Source organism: Coregonus lavaretus (assembly GCF_964263955.1).
Source record: "Coregonus lavaretus genome assembly, contig: HAP1_SCAFFOLD_1111, whole genome shotgun sequence".
NCBI classification, from domain to species: domain Eukaryota; kingdom Metazoa; phylum Chordata; class Actinopteri; order Salmoniformes; family Salmonidae; genus Coregonus; species Coregonus lavaretus.
This window is the reverse complement of record NW_028159357.1, coordinates 32,585-54,812: the sequence shown is the minus strand read 5'-3', so window position 1 is coordinate 54,812 and position 22,228 is coordinate 32,585. Positions and strand designations below refer to the sequence as shown.

Genomic DNA, 22,228 nt, shown 5'->3' with positions numbered 1-22,228 from the left:
AGGTATTCCTGTCTAACGCGGCTTTAAAAACATTTTATTGTGTAGTGGAGCTGCATAAGTGTTGCTCTCCACTTTCTGGAGGATCGAGTTTTAAAATCAGTGGAATTAGAGTATGATAACTAAAGAGATGGAGAAAACCCCTGTCTCCGGATTACATCTTCAAACTAAGGGTAACCATGGCATCCGTAACAGGGAGACACGTCCATCATGCATGATGATGTATACGGGTAAGATAGTTTACATTTACATTTTTAGTCATTTAGCAGACGCTCTTATCTAGAGCGACTTACAGTTAGTGAATACATATTTTTTTATACTGGCCCCCCGTGGGAATCGAACCCACAACCCTGGCGTTGCAAACACCATGCTCTATCAACTGAGCTACATCCCTGCCGGCCATTCCCTCCCCTACCCTGGACAACGCTGGGCCAATTGTGCGCCGCCCATGAGTCTCCCGGTCGCGGCCGGCTGCGACAGAGCCTGGATTCGAACCAGGATCTCTAGTGGCACAGTTAGCACTGCGATGCAGTGCCTTAGACCACTGCGCCACTCAGGAGTACATAGTCTAGCTAGCTACAGTTTCTAATTTTGACAGAACGTGGTTTCAAGTTAATGTGTACTGTTAGCTAACTAGCTAATGTTAGCTGGCTGGCTCGCTAGCTAACATTACGTGTATGATGTTATTATTCGTATCTCAGAGCCGTTCGCTTGGCTAGTTAGAGCCTAATGTTAGCTAGCTAACATTGAACCTGGTTGGTTAGCTACCACTACCAGCAGATTCATGCAAGGGTAGTAACGTCATGAGTTGGCACTACGGTTCATTGTTTAACTAGCTAACGTTAGCTGGCTGGCTCTCTAGCTAACTTTACGTGTATGATGTCATTATTCGTATCTCAGAGCCATTTACTTTGCTAGTTAGAGCCTAATGTTAGCTAGCTAACATTGAACCTGGTTGGTTAGCTACCAGCAGATTCATGCAGGTTAGTAACAACATGAGTTGGCACTATGGTTCATTGTTTAAATAGCTAACGTTAGCTGGCTGGCTCGCTAGCTAACGTTACATGACGTGGATGATCTTACACGTTGTTTACCTAGCTAGGTTCATTCTTTACCTAGCTAGCTAGCTACATGTCTTAACAAAAGACTCCACTATGCAAGTAACCATTTCGGGTGCGTTCGTAAATTCAGTCTGAGTATGCCAGAGCGCAGAAATACTGATTAATTTACGAATGCACAACACCCGTTTTGTTTGGTTGTCAGCTGAACCAAATATCAACATTTGAAGGAGCTGTATCTTCTGCTTGGATAGTTCCATCTGTACCACTGACTTATTCTGGCTTTAATTCCAGTTTGTTGTTGGATTCACCGTCTCCATCTCAACCAGAAATCTAAGTTAAAGTGTATTTCATGTTTGATTTGATTTAATCCTATTCTATACCTTAGATTTCTGGTTGAGATGGAGACATGAATCCAACATATTATTAATTTGTATACAAACTGGAATTACGGCCAGACTAAATCAGTGGCACAGATGGAACTATCCAAGCAGGAGATAATTCTCCTTCAAATGTTGCCAACCAAACACAATTCAATATCACTTTTGAAATACAATAAATAGCCTATTAACTTGTTAACAAATTAGATGTTGGATTCATGTCTCCAACTCGCCCAAAAATAAAAGTTAAAGAATGGGATTAAGCCAGTGGCTCAAATGGAACTATCCAAGCAGTAGATACATCTCCTCTAAATGTTGATACATTTCTTCTTATGTAATCATATAAAGCGTGCATGTTGAAGATAACATGTATAGGTCATTGCAGGTCTGTGGAGATCTTCACAATTGCTGTTATAATCTGTCAGAACCTCGAACGGCATTGATCACTTGCACCATGTAGTTTTAATGTAATCTCAACTGCAATCCAGGTCATTTGGTTCTGCTATTAGATGAAGCACAGGGATATTCACATTAATCTGTTGTATAAAATAAACAACATATCTGACATTGTATTCCCATTTGAACTTTGCTGTGCTTTAAATTTGTTGAAACCGCAGTGATAGACATTTGGGTGACAACAAAACCAAAGATCCAACATTGTTTTTCCACTGGAATTTGGTTGTGCTTTTATATGGTTGAAACACATTGGAAATTCAACTAACTTTTGGCTGTCTTTTTGAGTGGGTGAATATAGGTTGTAAACGCATTGATTAACGTCTCAACAAAATATTACCCAATGATCTACGCTGAAATGACGTAGTGTGCCCAGTAGGTCGTTTCTTATACACCTGGATCACTGATGGACCAGTCACATTTATTTAATTAACTTAAGAGGTGGTAGGGTGGAAGATCTTTATTGGAGAAGTTGTCTCACAGAGGAACACTGGATATTATCTTCTATATATGTAACTTCTAGTGAACACACATTAATGTTGATGTTCTAGAACAGGATGTGTTGAGGCTGTAGAGGCCCACTAGACTAGAGAGAGGTAGTCTCTGATACACCTGGATCACTGATGGACCAGTCACATTAATGTTGATGTTCTAGAACAGGATGTGTTGAGGCTGTAGAGGCCCAATAGACTAGAGAGAGGTAGTCTCTGATACACCTGGATCACTGATGGACCAGTCACATTAATGTTGATGTTCTAGGTAGTCTCTGATACCAGTCACATTTATTGAATGAAATTAAGAGGTGGTGATAGTGTGGGAGATCTTTATTGGAGAAAGGATGTCTCACCTACAGAGGTACGCTAGACTCATTTAGGTGTGTGGAACTCAATTTAGATTTGTCCCATAGTGTGACATTAGAGAAGTGATATGAGACAAGGAGTCCCAGAGAGAGACTACATCTTCTAGTGTTCATGTTAATGATGTTCTCACTGTCTTCCATCTACTCTACATGTTTACAGATGACCTCAGGACGGAGAAGGGTAAGTAGTGTCTTCAGATCATCACTTTGCTAGATTTACGTAAATAATTTCATGTTTATTTTTTGTTGTTGAGCACAAAAGGGCAATCGGTAGTTGCTACATTCATTTTTTGACTTATAAAGGAATAAATGTACCCATTGATTCTTGAAGAATATAACTTATAAATGATTAAAGAGCTTAGTTTAACTGTTGTACCCCATCAGAACCCAACATATAACCTTGTTTTATCTCAATGTTTGTAAACAAAGTAAATGTAAGCAAACACCATATAGCCTCAACACATATTTAAAACTATAATTTTGATACAGTATCATGGATGATCATCCATAGCTCTGTCTACGAATTTGAGAGTGATATTATTTCTCCAGCCCCTCCCTCAGCTTTTTACCAAAACAACAGTGGCGGGAATCACGCTTTGTCAATGTTTCAACTTCTGATTGGTGCTAGGTGCTCCTTCTGATGTTAGAACTGTGGTATGAGACAAGGGCCGGGATTCAATTCAAGGCACATTTGTAACGCAGCATACTATAACATACTTTTAAAGGTATTTTACGCTTGAGTCGACATGTGCAGTGTTTACCATGAATGCGATCTCCCTGAATGCCAGTGGAAAATGTATTTAAAACATGCATTGTCAGTTGTGAAGTGCCCTGCGGTTTAGCGCACATTGGATTGAATCCCGACCAAGGAGTCACAGAGAGAGACTACATCTTCTAGTGTTCATGTTAATGATGTTCTCACTGTCTTCCATCTAGTCTACATGTTTACAGATGACTTCAGGACGGAGAGGGGTAAGTAAATTACTATCCTCAATTCATCAATTTATAAACGTTATGTAAACCAATGTCTCTTATATAGATGTAACTTCTAGTGAAGTAGAAAACACATAGTTGTTCACATTAAAGTTCCCTGACTTTTGTCTAATGTTGGGAACATTGATATGAGACAAGGAGTGCCAGAGAGAGACTACATTTGGTTCTGCTATCAGATGAAGCACAGGGATATTCACATTAATGTGTTGTACAAATAAACAACATATCTGACATTGTATTCCCATTTGAACTTTGCTGTGCTTTATATTAGTTGAAAGTGCAGTGATAGACATTTGGGTGACAACAAAACCAAAAATCAAACTTTTTTTCAGCTGGAAATTTGTTGTGCTTTTAGATGGTTGAAAGCATAGTGATAACACATAATTGAATTAACTAACTTTTGGCTGTCTTTTTGAGTGGGTTAATATACTGTAGGTTGTAATCTCAATGATCAACCAAATATTACCCAATTATCCACGTTGAAAAGACGTAGTGTGCCCAGTGGTTAGTTTCTGATACACCTGGATCACTGATGGACCAGTCACATTAATGTTGATGTTCTAGGTAGTCTCTGACTCTCAAAATATTACCCAATGATCTACGCTGAAATGATGTAGTGTGCCCAGTAGGTAGTTTTCTGGATCACTGATGGACCAGTCACATTTATTTAATTAAATTAAGAAGTGGTGGTATGGTGGAATATCTTCATTGGTGAAGTTGTCTCTCAGAGGTACGCTGGACTCATTTAGGGTTAGAGGTGGTGGTAGGGAGGAACATCGTTATTGGACCAGTCTCACCTCAGTGGGAAGCTAGTTAAGTACTGTCTTCAGATCATCACTCTGCTAACATTATGTAAACAAATGACTCTTCCATGTAACTTCTAGAGAAGTAGAAAACACAACATGTTGTTCACATTAATGTTCCTCACATTTATTGAATGAAATTAAGAGGTGGTGATAGTGTGGGAGATCTTTATTGGAGAAAGGATGTCTCACCTACAGAGGTACGCTAGACTCATTTAGGTGTGTGGAACTCAATTTAGATTTGTCCCATAGTGTGACATTAGAGAAGTGATATGAAACAAGGAGTCCCAGAGAAATAAATGTTAATGATGTTCTCACTGTCTTCCATCTACTCTACATGTTTACAGATTACCTCAGGACGGAGAATGGTAAGTAGTGTCTTCAGATCATCACTTTGGTAACATTATTAGAAACACAAAAGTTACAATATGTCTGATTTCAAATCAAATCAAATTATATTATATTTGTGACATACATGTGTTTAGCAGATGTTATTGTGGGTGTAGTGAAATGCTTGTGCTTCTAGCTCTGACAGTGCAGTATTATCTAACAAGTAATATCTAACAATTTCCAATACACACAAATCTAAGTAATCTTAATTTAAGAATATATATATATATATATATATGGACAAGCAATGACAGAGCGGCATGGACTAAGATACAGTAGAATACATATGAGATATGAGATGAGTAGTGCAAGATAGGTAAACATTATTAAAGTGACTAGTGTTCCATTTCTTTAAGTGGCCAGGGATTTCAATAGGCAGCAGCAGCCTCTAATGTGCTAGTGATGGCTATTTAACAGTCTGATGGCCTTGAGATAGAAGCTGTTTTTCATTCTCTCGGTCCCAGCTTTGATGCACCTGTACTGACCTCGACTTCTGGCGGATAGCGGGGTGAATAGGAAGTGGCTCGGGTGATTGATGTCCTTGATGATATTTTTGGCCTTCCTGTGACATCGGGTGCTGTAGGTGTCCTGGAGGGCGGGTAGTTTGCCCCCGGTAATGCGTTCGGCAGACCGCATCACCCTCTAGAGAGCCCTGCGGTTGCGGGCGGTGCAGTTGCCGTACCAGGCGGTGATACAGCCCGACAGGATGCTCTCAATTGTGCATCTGGAAAAGTTTGTGAGGGTTTTAGGTGCCAAGCCAAATTTCTTCAGCCTCCTGAGATTGAAGAGGCTCTGTTGCGCCTTCTTTACCACACTGTCTGCGTGGGTGGACCATTTCAGTTTGTCAGTGATGTGTACGCCAAGGAACTTGAAGCTTTCCACCTTCTCCACTGTGGTCCCGTCGGTGTGGATAGGGGGGTGCACCCTCTGCTGTTTCCTGAAGTCCACAATCATCTCCTTTGTTTTGTTGACGTTGAGTGAGAGTTTTTTTTCCTGGCACCACACTCCCAGAGCCCTCACCTCCTCCCTGTAGGCTCTCGTCATTGTTGGTAATCAAGCCTACTACTGTTGTAGTTCAGTTACCTTTGCTTTCTTGGGTACAGGAACAATGGTGGCCATCTTGAAGCATGTGGGAACAGCAGACTGGGAATGGGAGATTGAAAATGTCCATAAACACACCAGCCAGCTGGTCTGCGCATGCTCTGAGGATGCGGTTAGGAATGCCGTCTGGGCCGGCAGCCTTGCGGGGGTTAACATGCTTAAATGTCTTAATCACGTCGGCCACGGAGAAGGAGAGGCCACAGTCCTTGGTAGTGGGCCTCGTCAGTGGCACTGTGTTATCCTCAAAGCGGGCGAAGAAGGTGTTTAGCTTGTCTGGAAGCGAGATGTCGGTGTCGGCGACGTGGCTGGTTTTCCTTTTGTAGTCCGTGATTGTCTGTAGACCCTGCCACATACGTCTCGTGTCTGAGCCGTTGAATTGTGACTCTACTTTGTCTCTATACTGATGTTTTGCCAGTTTAATTGCCTTGTGGAGTGAGTAGCTACACTGTTTGTATTCTGCCATATTCCCAGTCACCTTGCCATGGTTGAATGCGGTGGTTCGCGCTTTCAGATTTGCGCGAATGCTGCCATCTGTCCACGGTTTCTGGTTAGGATAGGTTTTAATAGTCACAGTGGGCACAACATGACCTATACACTTCCTGATAAACTCAGTCACCGTTTCAGTGTATTCGTCTAAATTATTTTAGGAAGCTACCCGGAATATATCCCAGTCCGCGTGATCAAAACAATCTTGAAGCGTTGATTCCGATTGGTCAGACCAGCGTTGAATAGTCCTTAGCACAGGTATTTCTGTTTGAGTTTCTATAGGAAGGGAGGAGCAAAATGGAGTCGTGGTCAGATTTGCCGAAAGGAGGGCGGGCCTTATAACCATCCCGTAAGTTCGAATAGCAATGGTACAACAGTCGATATTTTACTAGACGCTCTTATCCAGAGCGACTTACAGGTAGTGAGAGCATACATTATTTTTTTTTCATACCCCCCGTGGGAATCGAACCCACAACCCTGGCCATTCCCTCCCCTACCCTGGGCCAATTGTGCGCCGCCCCATGGGTCTCCCGGTCGCGGCCGCCTACGACAGAGCCTGGATTCGAACCAGGATCAGAATCAGGATCGCCACTCGGGAGACTACAATATGTTGATAGAACTTTGGCAGCCTAGTCCTCAAATTTGCTTTGTTAAAATCCCCGGCTACAATAAATGCAGCCTCAGGATATGTTGTTTCCAGTTTGCATAAAGTCCAGTGAAGTTCTTTGAGGGCCGTCGTGGTATCGGCTTGAGGGGGGATATACACGGACGTGACTATAACCAAAGAAAAGTATCTCGTGAGATAATACGGTCGGCATTTGATTGTGAGATATTCTAGGTTGGGTGAACAAAAGGACTCGAGTTCCTGTATGTTACTACAATTACACCATGAGTCGTTAATCATGAAACACACACCTCCGCCCTTCTGCTTCCCAGAGAGATATTTATTCCTGTCTGCGCGATGAACTGAGAACCCCTCTGGCTGGACCGATTTCGACAGAATATCCCAAGAGAGCAATGTTTCTGTGAAATAAAGTATGTTACAGGCCTTGATTTCTCTCTGGAAAAGAAATCCTTGCCCGGAGTTCGTCGACCTTGTTAACTAAAGACTGAACATTAGCGAGTAGTATGCTTGGAAGCGGTGGGGGATGTGCGCGCCTCCTAAGTCGAACCAGCAGGCCACTCGGAGTGCCTCTCCTCCGCCGGAGATGTTTTGGTTCAGATGCTGGAATCAGTTCAGTTGCCCTGGGGAGAGCAAACAAAGGATCTGCTTCGGGAAAGTCGTATTCCTGGTCATAATGCTGGTGAGTTACCGCCGCTCTGATATCCAGCATGTTGAAGATAGCATGCATAGGTCATTGCAGGTCTGTGGAGATCTTCACAATTGCTGTTATAATCTGTCAGAACCTCGAACGGCATTGATCACTTGCACCATATAGTTTTAATGTAATCTCAACTGCAATCCAGGTCATTTGGTTCTGCTATTAGATGAAGAACAGGGATATTCACATTAATCTGTTGTATAAAATAAACAACATATCTGACATTGTATTCCCATTTGAACTTTGCTGTTCTTTAAATTTGTTGAAACCGCAGTGATAGACAAAATCCAACATTGTTTTTCCACTGGAATTTGGTTGTGCATTTAGATGGTTGAAAGCATAGTGATAACACATTGGAAATTCAACTAACTTTTGGCTGTCTTTTTGAGTGGGTGAATATAGGTTGTAAACGCATTGATTAACGTCTCAACAAAATATTACCCAATGATCTACGCTGAAATGATGTAGTGTGCCCAGTAGGTAGTTTCTGGATCACTGATGGACCAGTCACATTTATTCAATTAAATTAAGTGGTGGTATGGTGGAATATCTTCATTGGAGAAGTTGTCTCTCAGAGGTACGCTGGACTCATTTATGTGCGTGGTAAAGGTTTGGGGAAAGGGCTGAGCAAGACCCAAGGAATGAAACAATAATGTCAAAAACCCCTAAACTGATCTTGCCTGCCTCAAGAACAGCTAAGCTACTGCTAACAATACAAAAATACAGTGGGTGGTCCGCTCAGGTCTAACTAGTGTTTTAAGACAATGTTCTTTCTACGGGTAATGTATGCCCAAGGGCAACTTGCTAAATCCCCCCTTTCCCAGGAACACACAACATAGTTACCATATAGAGTAACCAGCATATGAGTGAGTACACAAAAAACAGGACACCACAGTATCCATACTCACAAACGAAAAGAGTCTCTGTCAGCAAACACAACTGACTGGCTTTTCAAACAATGGGATGTGTGATGTGAGTGAAAAACCAGATACAGGTGGTGCAATGCAGAGGAATGTCCACTGATTGGTCCACCTCAGCAATCAGCAGACAAACGGATGTCGGACAGGTGGGACACCCCAACGACCACCAATCAGGAACACAAAGGACACCTGTGATTAGGGCAGAAGGAGAGGAAAAACACATACAGGATACCTGTATCCGTAACACTCCCACCCTTAAAAGAGCAAACCACAATGGTTTGCGACACTGACAAGGATTTTAACACTTGTTTGAAAAGGTTAGAAAGGAAATTCGTACACTGATCAGTTTGTACCACCTTAGGTAACCCAAAAGTTGAGAAGAATTTGATCAAAGCTTTACTCACCACCGGAGCAGTAATCCTTCACAGAGGAATGGCCTCTGAGTACCTGGTGGCCACACACATAATCGTCAACAGAAACTGGTTACCAGATTTTGTCTTTGGTAATGGTCCAACACAATCAACCATCACATGTTCGAATGGTTCACCTATGGCAGGTATGGGACAAAGAGGCGCGGGAGGAATAACCTGGTTCGGTTTCCAAGTTACTTGACAGGTGTGGCATGTCCGACAGAACTGAGCCACATCTGGTTTTAAACCAGGCCAAAAGAAATGTCGCAACACCCAATCATAAGTCTAGGTGACTCCCAGATGTCCGGACCGCTGGTGATCATGAGCGAGGGATAAAACATTTTGTCAGAAGGCTGTAGGAATCACTATTTGGTAAACAGCATTCCAATCTCCGCCAGCGTCAACATGGGATGTCCATTTACGCATGAGGAGATTACCATCAATGAAGTATGCCATGTTTTTCTTCTTTAGCTCCTCCACTGAGACAACACTAGAAAAACATTTAGCCAGGCTAATGTCAACCTTCTGGTTAGCGATCAGCTGCTCACAAGTGACTGGTAACTGTATTGCCTCAGCAACAAGTTCCACATACTTCTTCCTTTCCCTGGGCTGTTGGTCAGACTGCACCAGCTTACCAGAGGTAGCACCCAAGCTATCCTCTGGGTCACACTCTCTGAATAGAATCGTGTTCGACAAATCTATCACGTCACCCACTTGTCGTGCTTGAGCACGTGTGACAGCACAAGCGGGGAACACATCTGGATAACCCTGTGCCAGCTCCTCGGAGAGAGACTGGTCACTTTTATCCAATACCTCCAAAACGGGTATCACCTTTCCTCCGGCAATATCGTTGCCCATTGTAAATTTCACACCTTTTACTGGCAACATAGGACGTACTCCAACTCTGAACAATCCACTGACTAACTCAGAGTGTATGTTCACAAAGTGCAATGGCACTGGGACGAATCCCATTTCAATTCCTTGTACTAACACATTGGAACCACAATATGTATTATTGGACAAGGGCAACACATCAGATAGTATGAACGACTGCGCCGCACCAGTATCTCTGAGGATTCTAACCGGACGTTGAGACGCTTCGTCATCTGATATGGAAACAAACCCCTAAAAAATGAACGGTTCATAACTGTGATCTGGGACTGGGACTTTCAAACCACATTCACTATGAGGCATCTGTTTTGATTCCGGCCTTAAAACCGTACGAATCAGCCCAACACCCGTTGGCGGCCTGGCGTGCTGAGGCATCCCCTGTTTGCGTTTTAGCAGAAAGCAATCATTAACCATATGTCCCACCTTATGACAATAGAAACAGTGACGCACATCTTTCGGGCGTGCTGGATGTACTGCTGGTCGACTAGGGCTAAGAGTTAGCAATCCGCGGCCCTGCTCTCCGTACGAGCCGAAAACACGCTCTTATGCGTCAACACAAACTCGTCTGCCAATACAGACGCTTCCGACAGTGAGGATACTTTCTGTTCGTTCAGATAAACTACAATGCGTTCGGGTAAGCAATTTTTTAACTCTTCTAACAAGATTAACTCCAATAGAGTTAAAATCAGTTACCTTACTAGCAGTGTGCTATTTGTCAAACAGATTTCCCTTGTCTCTAGCAAACTCCACATAAGTCTGTGTAGAATACTTTTTATGAGACCTAAATCTCTGTCGATATGCCTCAGGAACCAGCTCATAGGCACGAAGAACAGTAGCTTTGACCACGTCATAATTCAAGCAGTCTTCAAGAGGTAGCGCTGACAGAACCTCTTGGGCTTTACCTGTTAATTTACACTGAAGTAATAGGCACCATACCTCTTCGGGACATTTCGATGCTACTGCTATACGCTCAAAAACACTGAAATAGGAATCAACCTCTGACTCCCTAAACACAGGTACCAAGGTGATCTGTCTACTAATATCAAAAGTAGCAGACGACACAGCTGGTGAGGACGGCTCACTAGCAGGTATTTTATGAGCAGAGACTAACCTCGCTGTTTCTGCCTCCAGTTCCATTTTACGCATCTCCAGTTCCTGATCAAGTCTACGCATCTCTAGTTCCATCTTACGCGTCTCCAGCTTTTCTCGCCTGATTTGTGCCCTCTCTTCCGCCTCCATTTGGAGCCATGTCGAGCGGACATCCATCCTGGCATCACTGTCGGACAGTGGGGAGAGTGGGTCAAAACGGGACAATGTGGCTGGAGCCTTAGCCTCGTCCTCAGACACCGACAGGCTTACAGGAGCAGCAGCCACATCCCCTACAGGAGCAGCAGGCTCAGGCGGCGGTAACTCAAGCACGCGCTCGTTCAATAATACTCTAACACCACTTTCCTAATTTCTGCTTTCACTAAAACCCTTGGTATGGGTACAGAAAAGTGGTCAGCCAAAGCCTGTAGATCCACTCTACAGCAATTATCAAAAACCTCCCACGTAGCGTTTTCCAAAAAGGCATCCAACTCAAAAGTAGCCATTTTAAGCTAGCAACACGAGCCGACGAATACTAAACACAAAACCAGTTAGTCACAGCTGCCAAGTTCAACACTGAACCAGACACTAAACCAATTTGCATGAGTGGCATGGGTATCATTGAGATAGATCCCGGACGAGCCCCCACGTTATGTTACGAACCCTGTGGCTTTAAAAGTCTAGGATGGGTGGAAAAGAGACCCGTAACATAACTCATGCAAATTAGAATAGTGACACAGAAAAACAGTGAGGACAAAAATAACACCGACAACCATAAGCTACCGTCAAACACAAAATGTTTATTATGAACACACGGTAAAGGTTTGGGGAAAGGGCTGAGCAGGACCCAAGGAATGAAACAATAATGTCAACAAACCCTAAACTGATCTTGCCTGCCTCAAGAACATCTAAGCTACTGCTAACCATACAAAAATACAGTGGGTGGTCCACTCAGGTCTAACTAGTGTTTTTAGACAATGTTCTTTCTACGGGTAATGTATGCCCAAGGGCAACTTGCTAAATCCCCCTTTTCCCAGGAACACACAACATAGTTACCATATAGAGTAACCAGCATATGAGTGAGTACACAAAAAACAGGACACCACAGTATCCATACTCACAAACGAAAAGCATCTCTGTCAGCAAACACAACTGACTGGCTTTTAAAACAATGGGATGTGTGATGTGAGTGAAAAACCAGAAACAGGTGGTGCAATGCAGAGGAATGTCCACTGATTGGTCCACCTCAGCAATCAGATGTCTGACAGGTGGGACACCCCAACGACCACCAATCAGGAACACAAAGGACACCTGTGATTAGGGCAGAAGGAGAGGAAAAACACAAAAACACATACAGGATACCTGTATCCGTAACAACCTGGATCACTGATGGACCAGTCACATTGATGTTGATGTTCTAGAACAGGATGTGTTGAGTCTGTAGAGAACCACTAGACTAGAGAGAGGTAGTCTCTGATACACCTGGATCACTGATGAACCAGTCACATTTATTTAATTAAATTAAGAAGTGGTGGTATGGTAGAATATCTTCATTGGTGAAGTTGTCTCTCAGAGGTACGCTGGACTCATTTAGGTGCGTGGAGCTCAATTAGGATTTTTGACATTAGAGAAGTGATATGAAACAAGGAGTCCCAGAGAAAGAAATGTTAATGATGTTCTCACTGTCTTCCATCTACTCTACATATTCACAGGTCGCCTCACTGAGCAGCGAGGTAAGTACTGTCTTCAGATCATCACTCTGCTAACATTATGTAAACCAATGACTCTTCCATGTAACTTCTAGAGAAGTAGAAAACACAGCATGTTGTTCACATTAATGTTCCCTGACTTCTATCTTAATATCTATGTCTCACTAGTCTACTGGGTATGTAGTGTCCTTCATCTCCCAGTGTCTTCAGACCATAGAATGATGTTCTAGAACAGGATGTGTTGAGACTGTAGAGGACCACTAGACTAGAGAGAGGTAGTCTCTGATACCAGTCACATTTATTGAATGAAATTAAGAGGTGGTGATAGTGTGGGAGATCTTTATTGGAGAAAGGATGTCTCACCTACAGAGGTACGCTAGACTCATTTAGGTGTGTGGAACTCAATTTAGATTTGTCCCATAGTGTGACATTAGAGAAGTGATATGGGACAAGGAGTCCCAGAGAGAGACTACATCTTCTAGTGTTCATGTTAATGATGTTCTCACTGTCTTCCATCTACTCTACATGTTTACAGATAACCTCAAGAAGGAGAATGGTAAGTAGTGTCTTCAGATCATCACTTTGCTAGATTTACGTAAATCATTTCATGTTTATTTTTTGTTGTTGAGCACAAAAGGGCAATCGGTAGTTGCTACATTCATTTTTTGACTTATAAAGGAATAAATGTACCCATTGATTCTTGAAGAATATAACTTATAAATGATTAAAGAGCTTAGTTTAACTGTTGTACCCCATCAGAACCCAACATATAACCTTGTTTTATCTCAATGTTTGTAAACAAAGTAAATGTAAGCAAACACCATATAGCCTCAACACATATTTAAAACTATAATTCTGATACAGCATCATGGATGATCATCCATAGCTCTGTCTACGAATTTGAGAGTGATATTATTTCTCCAGCCCCTCCCTCAGCTTTTTACCAAAACAACAGTGGCGGGAATCACGCTTTGTCAATGTTTCAACTTCTGATTGGTGCTAGGTGCTCCTTCTGATGTTAGAACTGTGGTATGAGACAAGGGCCGGGATTCAATTCAAGGCACATTTGTAACGCAGCATACTATAACATACTTTTAAAGGTATTTTACGCTTGGGTCGACATGTGCAGTGTTTACCATGAATGCGATCTCCCTGAATGCCAGTGGAAAATGTCTTTAAAACATGCATTGTCAGTTGTGAAGTGCCCTGCGGTATAGCGCACATTGGATTGAATCCCGACCAAGGAGTCCCAGAGAGAGACTACATCTTCTAGTGTTCATGTTAATGATGTTCTCACTGTCTTCCATCTACTCTACATGTTTACAGTTGACCTCAGGAAGGAGAATGGTAAGTAGTGTCTTCAGATCATCACTTTGCTAGATTTACGTAAATAATTTCATGTTTATTTTTTGTTGTTGAGCACAAAAGGGCAATCGGTAGTTGCTACATTCATTTTTTGACTTATAAAGGAATAAATGTACCCATTGATTCTTGAAGAATATAACTTATAAATGATTAAAGAGCTTAGTTTAACTGTTGTACCCCATCAGAACCCAACATATAACCTTGTTTTATCTCAATGTTTGTAAACAAAGTAAATGTAAGCAAACACCATATAGCCTCAACACATATTTAAAACTATAATTTTCATGATGATCATCCATAGCTCTGTCTACGAACACTGTCTTCCATGTGGTGTCCATACAAACTTGACTCTTGAAGTGGTGTCCATACAAACTTGAAGTGTCCATATGCCTTATTAGTGCTAGTATCTTGAGACCATAGGTGACTCGTTTCAGGAAACTAGCCGTATGTCGCGGGTCACTTCACAGGAGAGCCATTTGAACATAAACTTTTATTTTGTATCAAAATGCGTTTTTTGGCAGAAATGCCTTCTCGAACATGTGAACTTTCATGTGCCTTAATAACAAACTTGTATGCCATCTGTAAATACGAATACAACATTTAAATTACGAGCCTAGTTGGTTAAGCCACAGATAATGAGTGGGCTGGACATGCTGAGAGAGGAGTCCAGGGTACAGACCCAGGGCCTCAAGCTTAATGATGAGCTTGGAGGGTACTATGGTGTTGAATGCTGAGCTATAGTCAATGAATAGCATTCTTACATAGGTATTCCTCTTGTCCAGATGGGATAGGGCAGTGTGCAATGTGATGGCGATTGCATTGTCTGTGGAGCTATTGGGGCGGTAAGCAAATTGAAGTGGGTCTAGGGTGACAGGTAAGGTAGAGGTGATACGATCCTTGACTAGTCTCTCAAAGCACTTCATGATGACAGAGGTGAGTGCTACAGGGCGATAGTCATTTAGTTCAGTTACCTTTGCTTTCTTGGGTACAGGAACAATGGTGGCCATCTTGAAGCATGTGGGAACAGCAGACTGGGAATGGGAGATTGAAAATGTCCATAAACACACCAGCCAGCTGGTCTGCGCATGCTCTGAGGATGCGGCTAGGAATGCCGTCTGGGTCGGCAGCCTTGCGGGGGTTAACATGCTTAAATGTCTTAATCACGTCGGCCACGGACAAGGAGAGGCCACAGTCCTTGGTAGTGGGCCTCGTCAGTGGCACTGTGTTATCCTCAAAGCGGGCGAAGAAGGTGTTTAGCTTGTCTGGAAGCGAGACGTCAGTGTCGGCGACGTGGCTGGTTTTCCTTTTGTAGTCCGTGATTGTCTGTAGACCCTGCCACATACGTCTCGTGTCTGAGCCGTTGAATTGCGACTCCACTTTGTCTCTATACTGATGTTTTGCCAGTTTAATTGCCTTGTGGAGTGAGTAGCTACACTGTTTGTATTCTGCCATATTCCCAGTCACCTTGCCATGGTTGAATGCGGTGGTTCGCGCTTTCAGATTTGCGCGAATGCTGCCATCTATCCACGGTTTCTGGTTAGGGTAGGTTTTAATAGTCACAGTGGGCACAACATGACCTATACACTTCCTGATAAACTCAGTCACCGTTTCAGTGTATTCGTCTAAATTATTTTAGGAAGCTACCCGGAATATATCCCAGTCCGCGTGATCAAAACAATCTTGAAGCGTTGATTCCGATTGGTCAGACCAGCGTTGAATAGTCCTTAGCACAGGTATTTCTGTTTGAGTTTCTATAGGAAGGGAGGAGCAAAATGGAGTCGTGGTCAGATTTGCCGAAAGGAGGGCGGGCCTTATAACCATCCCGTAAGTTCGAATAGCAATGGTACAACAGTCGATATTTTACTAGACGCTCTTATCCAGAGTGACTTACAGGTAGTGAGAGCATACATTATTTTTTTTTCATACCCCCCGTGGGAATCGAACCCACAACCCTGGCCATTCCCTCCCCTACCCTGGGCCAATTGTGCGCCGCCCCATGGGTCTCCCGGTCGCGGCCGCCTACGACAGAGCCTGGATTCGAACCAGGATCAGAATCAGGATCGCCACTCGGGAGACTACAATATGTTGATAGAACTTTGGCAGCCTAGTCCTCAAATTTGCTTTGTTAAAATCCCCGGCTACAATAAATGCAGCCTCAGGATATGTGGTTTTCAGTTTGCATAAAGTCCAGTGAAGTTCTTTGAGGGCCGTCGTGGTATCGGCTTGAGGGGGGATATACACGGACGTGACTATAACCAAAGAAAAGTATCTCGTGAGATAATACGGTCGGCATTTGATTGTGAGATATTCTAGGTTGGGTGAACAAAAGGACTCGAGTTCCTGTATGTTACTACAATTACACCATGAGTCGTTAATCATGAAACACACACCTCCGCCCTTCTGCTTCCCAGAGAGATATTTATTCCTGTCTGCGCGATGAACTGAGAACCCCTCTGGCTGGACCGATTTCGACAGAATATCCCAAGAGAGCAATGTTTCTGTGAAATAAAGTATGTTACAGGCCTTGATTTCTCTCTGGAAAAGAAATCCTTGCCCGGAGTTCGTCGACCTTGTTAACTAAAGACTGAACATTAGCGAGTAGTATGCTTGGAAGTGGTGGGGGATGTGCGCGCCTCCTAAGTCGAACCAGCAGGCCACTCGGAGTGCCTCTCCTCCGCCGGAGATGTTTTGGTTCAGATGCTGGAATCAGTTCAGTTGCCCTGGGGAGAGCAAACAAAGGATCTGCTTCGGGAAAGTCGTATTCCTGGTCATAATGCTGGTGAGTTACCACCGCTCTGATATCCAGCATGTTGAAGATAGCATGCATAGGTCATTGCAGGTCTGTGGAGATCTTCACAATTGCTGTTATAATCTGTCAGAACCTCGAACGGCATTGATCACTTGCACCATATAGTTTTAATGTAATCTCAACTGCAATCCAGGTCATTTGGTTCTGCTATTAGATGAAGAACAGGGATATTCACATTAATCTGTTGTATAAAATAAACAACATATCTGACATTGTATTCCCATTTGAACTTTGCTGTTCTTTAAATTTGTTGAAACCGCAGTGATAGACAAAATCCAACATTGTTTTTCCATGGAATTTGGTTGTGCATTTAGATGGTTGAAAGCATAGTGATAACACATTGGAAATTCAACTAACTTTTGGCTGTCTTTTTGAGTGGGTGAATATAGGTTGTAAACGCATTAATTAACGTCTCAACAAAATATTACCCAATGATCTACGCTGAAATGATGTAGTGTGTCCAGTAGGTAGTTTCTGGATCACTGATGGACCAGTCACATTTATTCAATTAAATTAAGTGGTGGTATGGTGGAATATCTTCATTGGAGAAGTTGTCTCTCAGAGGTACGCTGGACTCATTTAGGTGCGTGGTAAAGGTTTGGGGAAAGGGCTGAGCAAGACCCAAGGAATGAAACAATAATGTCAAAAACCCCTAAACTGATCTTGCCTGCCTCAAGAACAGCTAAGCTACTGCTAACAATACAAAAATACAGTGGGTGGTCCGCTCAGGTCTAACTAGTGTTTTTAGACAATGTTCTTTCTACGGGTAATGTATGCCCAAGGGCAACTTGCTAAATCCCCCCTTTCCCAGGAACATACAACATAGTTACCATATAGAGTAACCAGCATATGAGTGAGTACACAAAAAACAGGACACCACAGTATCCATACTCACAAACGAAAAGAGTCTCTGTCAGCAAACACAACTGACTGGCTTTTCAAACAATGGGATGTGTGATGTGAGTGAAAAACCAGATACAGGTGGTGCAATGCAGAGGAATGTCCACTGATTGGTCCACCTCAGCAATCAGCAGACAAACGGATGTCGGACAGGTGGGACACCCCAACGACCACCAATCAGGAACACAAAGGACACCTGTGATTAGGGTAGAAGGAGAGGAAAAACACATACAGGATACCTGTATCCGTAACACTCCCACCCTTAAAAGAGCAAACCACAATGGTTTGCGACACTGACAAGGATTTTAACACTTGTTTGAAAAGGTTAGAAAGGAAATTCGTACCCTGATCAGTTTGTACCACCTTAGGTAACCCAAAAGTTGAGAAGAATTTGATCAAAGCTTTACTCACCACCGGAGCAGTAATCCTTCACAGATGAATGGCCTCTGAGTACCTGGTGGCCACACACATAATCGTCAACAGAAACTGGTTACCAGATTTTGTCTTTGGTAATGGTCCAACACAATCAACCATCACATGTTCGAATGGTTCACCTATGGCAGGTATGGGACAAAGAGGCGCGAGAGGAATAACCTGGTTCGGTTTCCAAGTTACTTGACAGGTGTGGCATGTCCGACAGAACTGAGCCACATCTGGTTTTAAACCAGGCCAAAAGAAATGTCGCAACACCCGATCATAAGTCTAGGTGACTCCCAGATGTCCGGACCGCTGGTGATCATGAGCGAGGGATAAAACATTTTGTCAAAAGGCTGTAGGAATCACTATTTGGTAAACAGCATTCCAATCTCCGCCAGCGTCAACATGGGATGTCCAATTACGCATGAGGAGATTACCATCAATGAAGTATGCCATGTTTTTCTTCTTTAGCTCCTCCACTGAGACAACACTAGAAAAACATTTAGCCAGGCTAATGTCAACCTTCTGGTTAGCGATCAGCTGCTCACAAGTGACTGGTAACTGTATTGCCTCAGCAACAAGTTCCACATACTTCTTCCTTTCCCTGGGCTGTTGGTCAGACTGCACCAGCTTACCAGAGGTAGCACCCAAGCTATCCTCTGGGTCACACTCTCTGAATAGAATTGTGTTCGACAAATCTATCACGTCACCCACTTGTCGTGCTTGAGCACGTGTGACAGCACAAGCGGGGAACACATCTGGATAACCCTGTGCCAGCTCCTCGGAGAGAGACTGGTCACTTTTATCCAATACCTCCAAAACGGGTATCACCTTTCTTCCGGCAATATCGTTGCCCATTGTAAATTTCACACCTTTTACTGGCAACATAGGACGTACTCCAACTCTGAACAATCCACTGACTAACTCAGAGTGTATGTTCACAAAGTGCAATGGCACTGGGACGAATCCCATTTCAATTCCTTGTACTAACACACTGGAACCACAATATGTATTATTGGACAAGGGCAACACATCAGATAGTATGAACGACTGCGCCGCACCAGTATCTCTGAGGATTCTAACCGGACGTTGAGACGCTTCGTCATCTGATATGGAAACAAACCCCTAAAAAATGAACGGTTCATAACTGTGATCTGGGACTGGGACTTTCAAACCACATTCACTATGAGGCATCTGTTTTGATTCCGGCCTTAAAACCGTACGAATCAGCCCAACACCCGTTGGCGGCCTGGCGTGCTGAGGCATCCCCTGTTTGCGTTTTAGCAGAAAGCAATCATTAACCATATGTCCCACCTTATGACAATAGAAACAGTGACGCACATCTTTCGGGCGTGCTGGATGTACTGCTGGTCGACTAGGGCTAAGAGTTAGCAATCCGCGGCCCTGCTCTCCGTACGAGCCGAAAACACGCTCTTATGCGTCAACACAATCTCGTCTGCCAATACAGACGCTTCCGACAGTGAGGATACTTTCTGTTCGTTCAGATAAACTACAATGCGTTCGGGTAAGCAATTTTTTAACTCTTCTAACAAGATTAACTCCAATAGAGTTAAAATCAGTTACCTTACTAGCAGTGTGCTATTTGTCAAACAGATTTCCCTTGTCTCTAGCAAACTCCACATAAGTCTGTGTAGAATACTTTTTATGAGACCTAAATCTCTGTCGATATGCCTCAGGAACCAGCTCATAGGCACGAAGAACAGTAGCTTTGACCACGTCATAATTCAAGCAGTCTTCAAGAGGTAGCGCTGACAGAACCTCTTGGGCTTTACCTGTTAATTTACACTGAAGTAATAGGCACCATACCTCTTCGGGACATTTCGATGCTACTGCTATACGCTCAAAAACACTGAAATAGGAATCAACCTCTGACTCCCTAAACACAGGTACCAAGGTGATCTGTCTACTAATATCAAAAGTAGCAGACGACACAGCTGGTGAGGACGGCTCACTAGCAGGTATTTTATGAGCAGAGACTAACCTCGCTGTTTCTGCCTCCAGTTCCATTTTACGCATCTCCAGTTCCTGATCAAGTCTACGCATCTCTAGTTCCATCTTACGCGTCTCCAGCTTTTCTCGCCTGATTTGTGCCCTCTCTTCCGCCTCCATTTGGAGCCATGTCGAGCGGACATCCATCCTGGCATCACTGTCGGACAGTGGGGAGAGTGGGTCAAAACGGGACAACGTGGCTGGAGCCTTAGCCTCGTCCTCAGACACCGACAGGCTTACAGGAGCAGCAGCCACATCCCCTACAGGAGCAGCAGGCTCAGGCGGCGGTAACTCAAGCACTCGCTCGTTCAATAATATCTCTAACACCGCTTTCCTAACTTCTGCTTTCACTAAAACCCTTGGTATGGGTACAGAAAAGTGGTCAGCCAAAGCCTGTAGATCCACTCTACAGCAATTATCAAAAACCTCCCACATAGGGTTTTCCAAAAAGGCATCCAACTCAAAAGTAGCCATCTTAAGCTAGCAACACGAACCGACGAATACTAAACACAAAACCAGTTAGTCACAGCTGCCAAGTTCAACACTGAACCAGACACTAAACCAATTTGCATGAGTGGCATGGGTATCATTGAGATAGATCCCGGACGAGCCCCCATGTTATGTTACGAACCCCGTGGCTTTAAAAGTCTAGGGTGGATGGAAAAGAGACCCGTAACATAACTCATGCAAATTAGAATAGTGACATGGAAACAGTGAGGACAAAAATAAGACCGACAACCATAAGCTACCGTCAAACACAAAATGTTTATTATGAAAACACAGTAAAGGTTTGGGGAAAAGGGCTGAGCAGGACCCAAGGAATCAAAAAACCCTAAACTGATCTTGCCTGCCTCAAGAACAGCTAAGCTACTGCTAACCATACAAAAATACAGTGGGTGGTCCGCTCAGGTCTAACTAGTGTTTTTAGACAATGTTCTTTCTATGGGTAATGTATGCCCAAGGGCAACTTGCTAAATCCCCCTTTTCCCAGGAACGCACAACATAGTTACCATATAGAGTAACCAGCAAATGCGTGAGTACACAAAAAAACAGGACACCACAGTATCCATACTCACAAACGAAAAGAGTCTCTGTCAGCAAACACAACTGACTGGCTTTTAAAACAAGGGGATGTGTGATGTGAGTGAAAAACCAGAAACAGGGGGTGCAATGCAGAGGAATGTCCACTGATTGGTCCACCTCAGCAATCAGATGTCAGACAGGTGAAACACCCCAACGACCACCAATCAGGAACACAAAGGACACCTGTGATTAGGGCAGAAGGAGAGGAAAAACACAAAAACACATACAGGATACCTGTATCCGTAACAACCTGGATCACTGATGGACCAGTCACATTAATGTTGATGTTCTAGAACAGGATGTGTTGAGACTGTAGAGGACCACTAGACTAGAGAGAGGTAGTCTCTGATACACCTGGATCACTGATGGACCAGTCACATTTATTTAATTAAATTAAGAAGTGGTGGTATAGTAGAATATCTTCATTGGTGAAGTTGTCTCTCAGAGGTACGCTGGACTCATTTAGGTGCGTGGAGCTCAACTAGGATTTGTGACATTAGAGAAGTGATATGAAACAAGGAGTCCCAGAGAAAGAAATGTTAATGATGTTCTCACTGTCTTCCATCTACTCTACATATTTACAGATCGCCTCACTGGGCAGCGAGGTAAGTACTGTCTTCAGATCATCACACTGCTAACATTATGTAAACCAATGACTCTTCCATGTAACTTCTAGAGAAGTAGAAAACACAACATGTTGTTCACATTAATGTTCCCTGACTTCTATCTTAATATCTATGTCTACAGATGAGGTTGAAAAGAATCTCACTAGTCAACTGGGTAAGT

The 22,228-nt window shown here is 43.3% G+C and overlaps 1 protein-coding gene across 1 annotated transcript in view; it reads left to right on the top strand.

Moving 5' to 3' along the window:
- LOC311122962 (butyrophilin subfamily 3 member A2-like) overlaps positions 1–22,228 on the top strand; it is a 54,113-nt gene that overhangs the window by 21,363 nt on the left and 10,522 nt on the right. The window contains exons 7-14 of the mRNA XM_084197256.1: positions 2,908–2,928; positions 3,684–3,719; positions 4,891–4,911; positions 12,862–12,882; positions 13,394–13,414; positions 14,185–14,205; positions 22,027–22,047; positions 22,190–22,222. Coding sequence (XP_084053382.1) covers positions 2,908–2,928; positions 3,684–3,719; positions 4,891–4,911; positions 12,862–12,882; positions 13,394–13,414; positions 14,185–14,205; positions 22,027–22,047; positions 22,190–22,222 — 195 coding nt within the window. The remainder of the gene's footprint in view (positions 1–2,907; positions 2,929–3,683; positions 3,720–4,890; positions 4,912–12,861; positions 12,883–13,393; positions 13,415–14,184; positions 14,206–22,026; positions 22,048–22,189; positions 22,223–22,228) is intronic.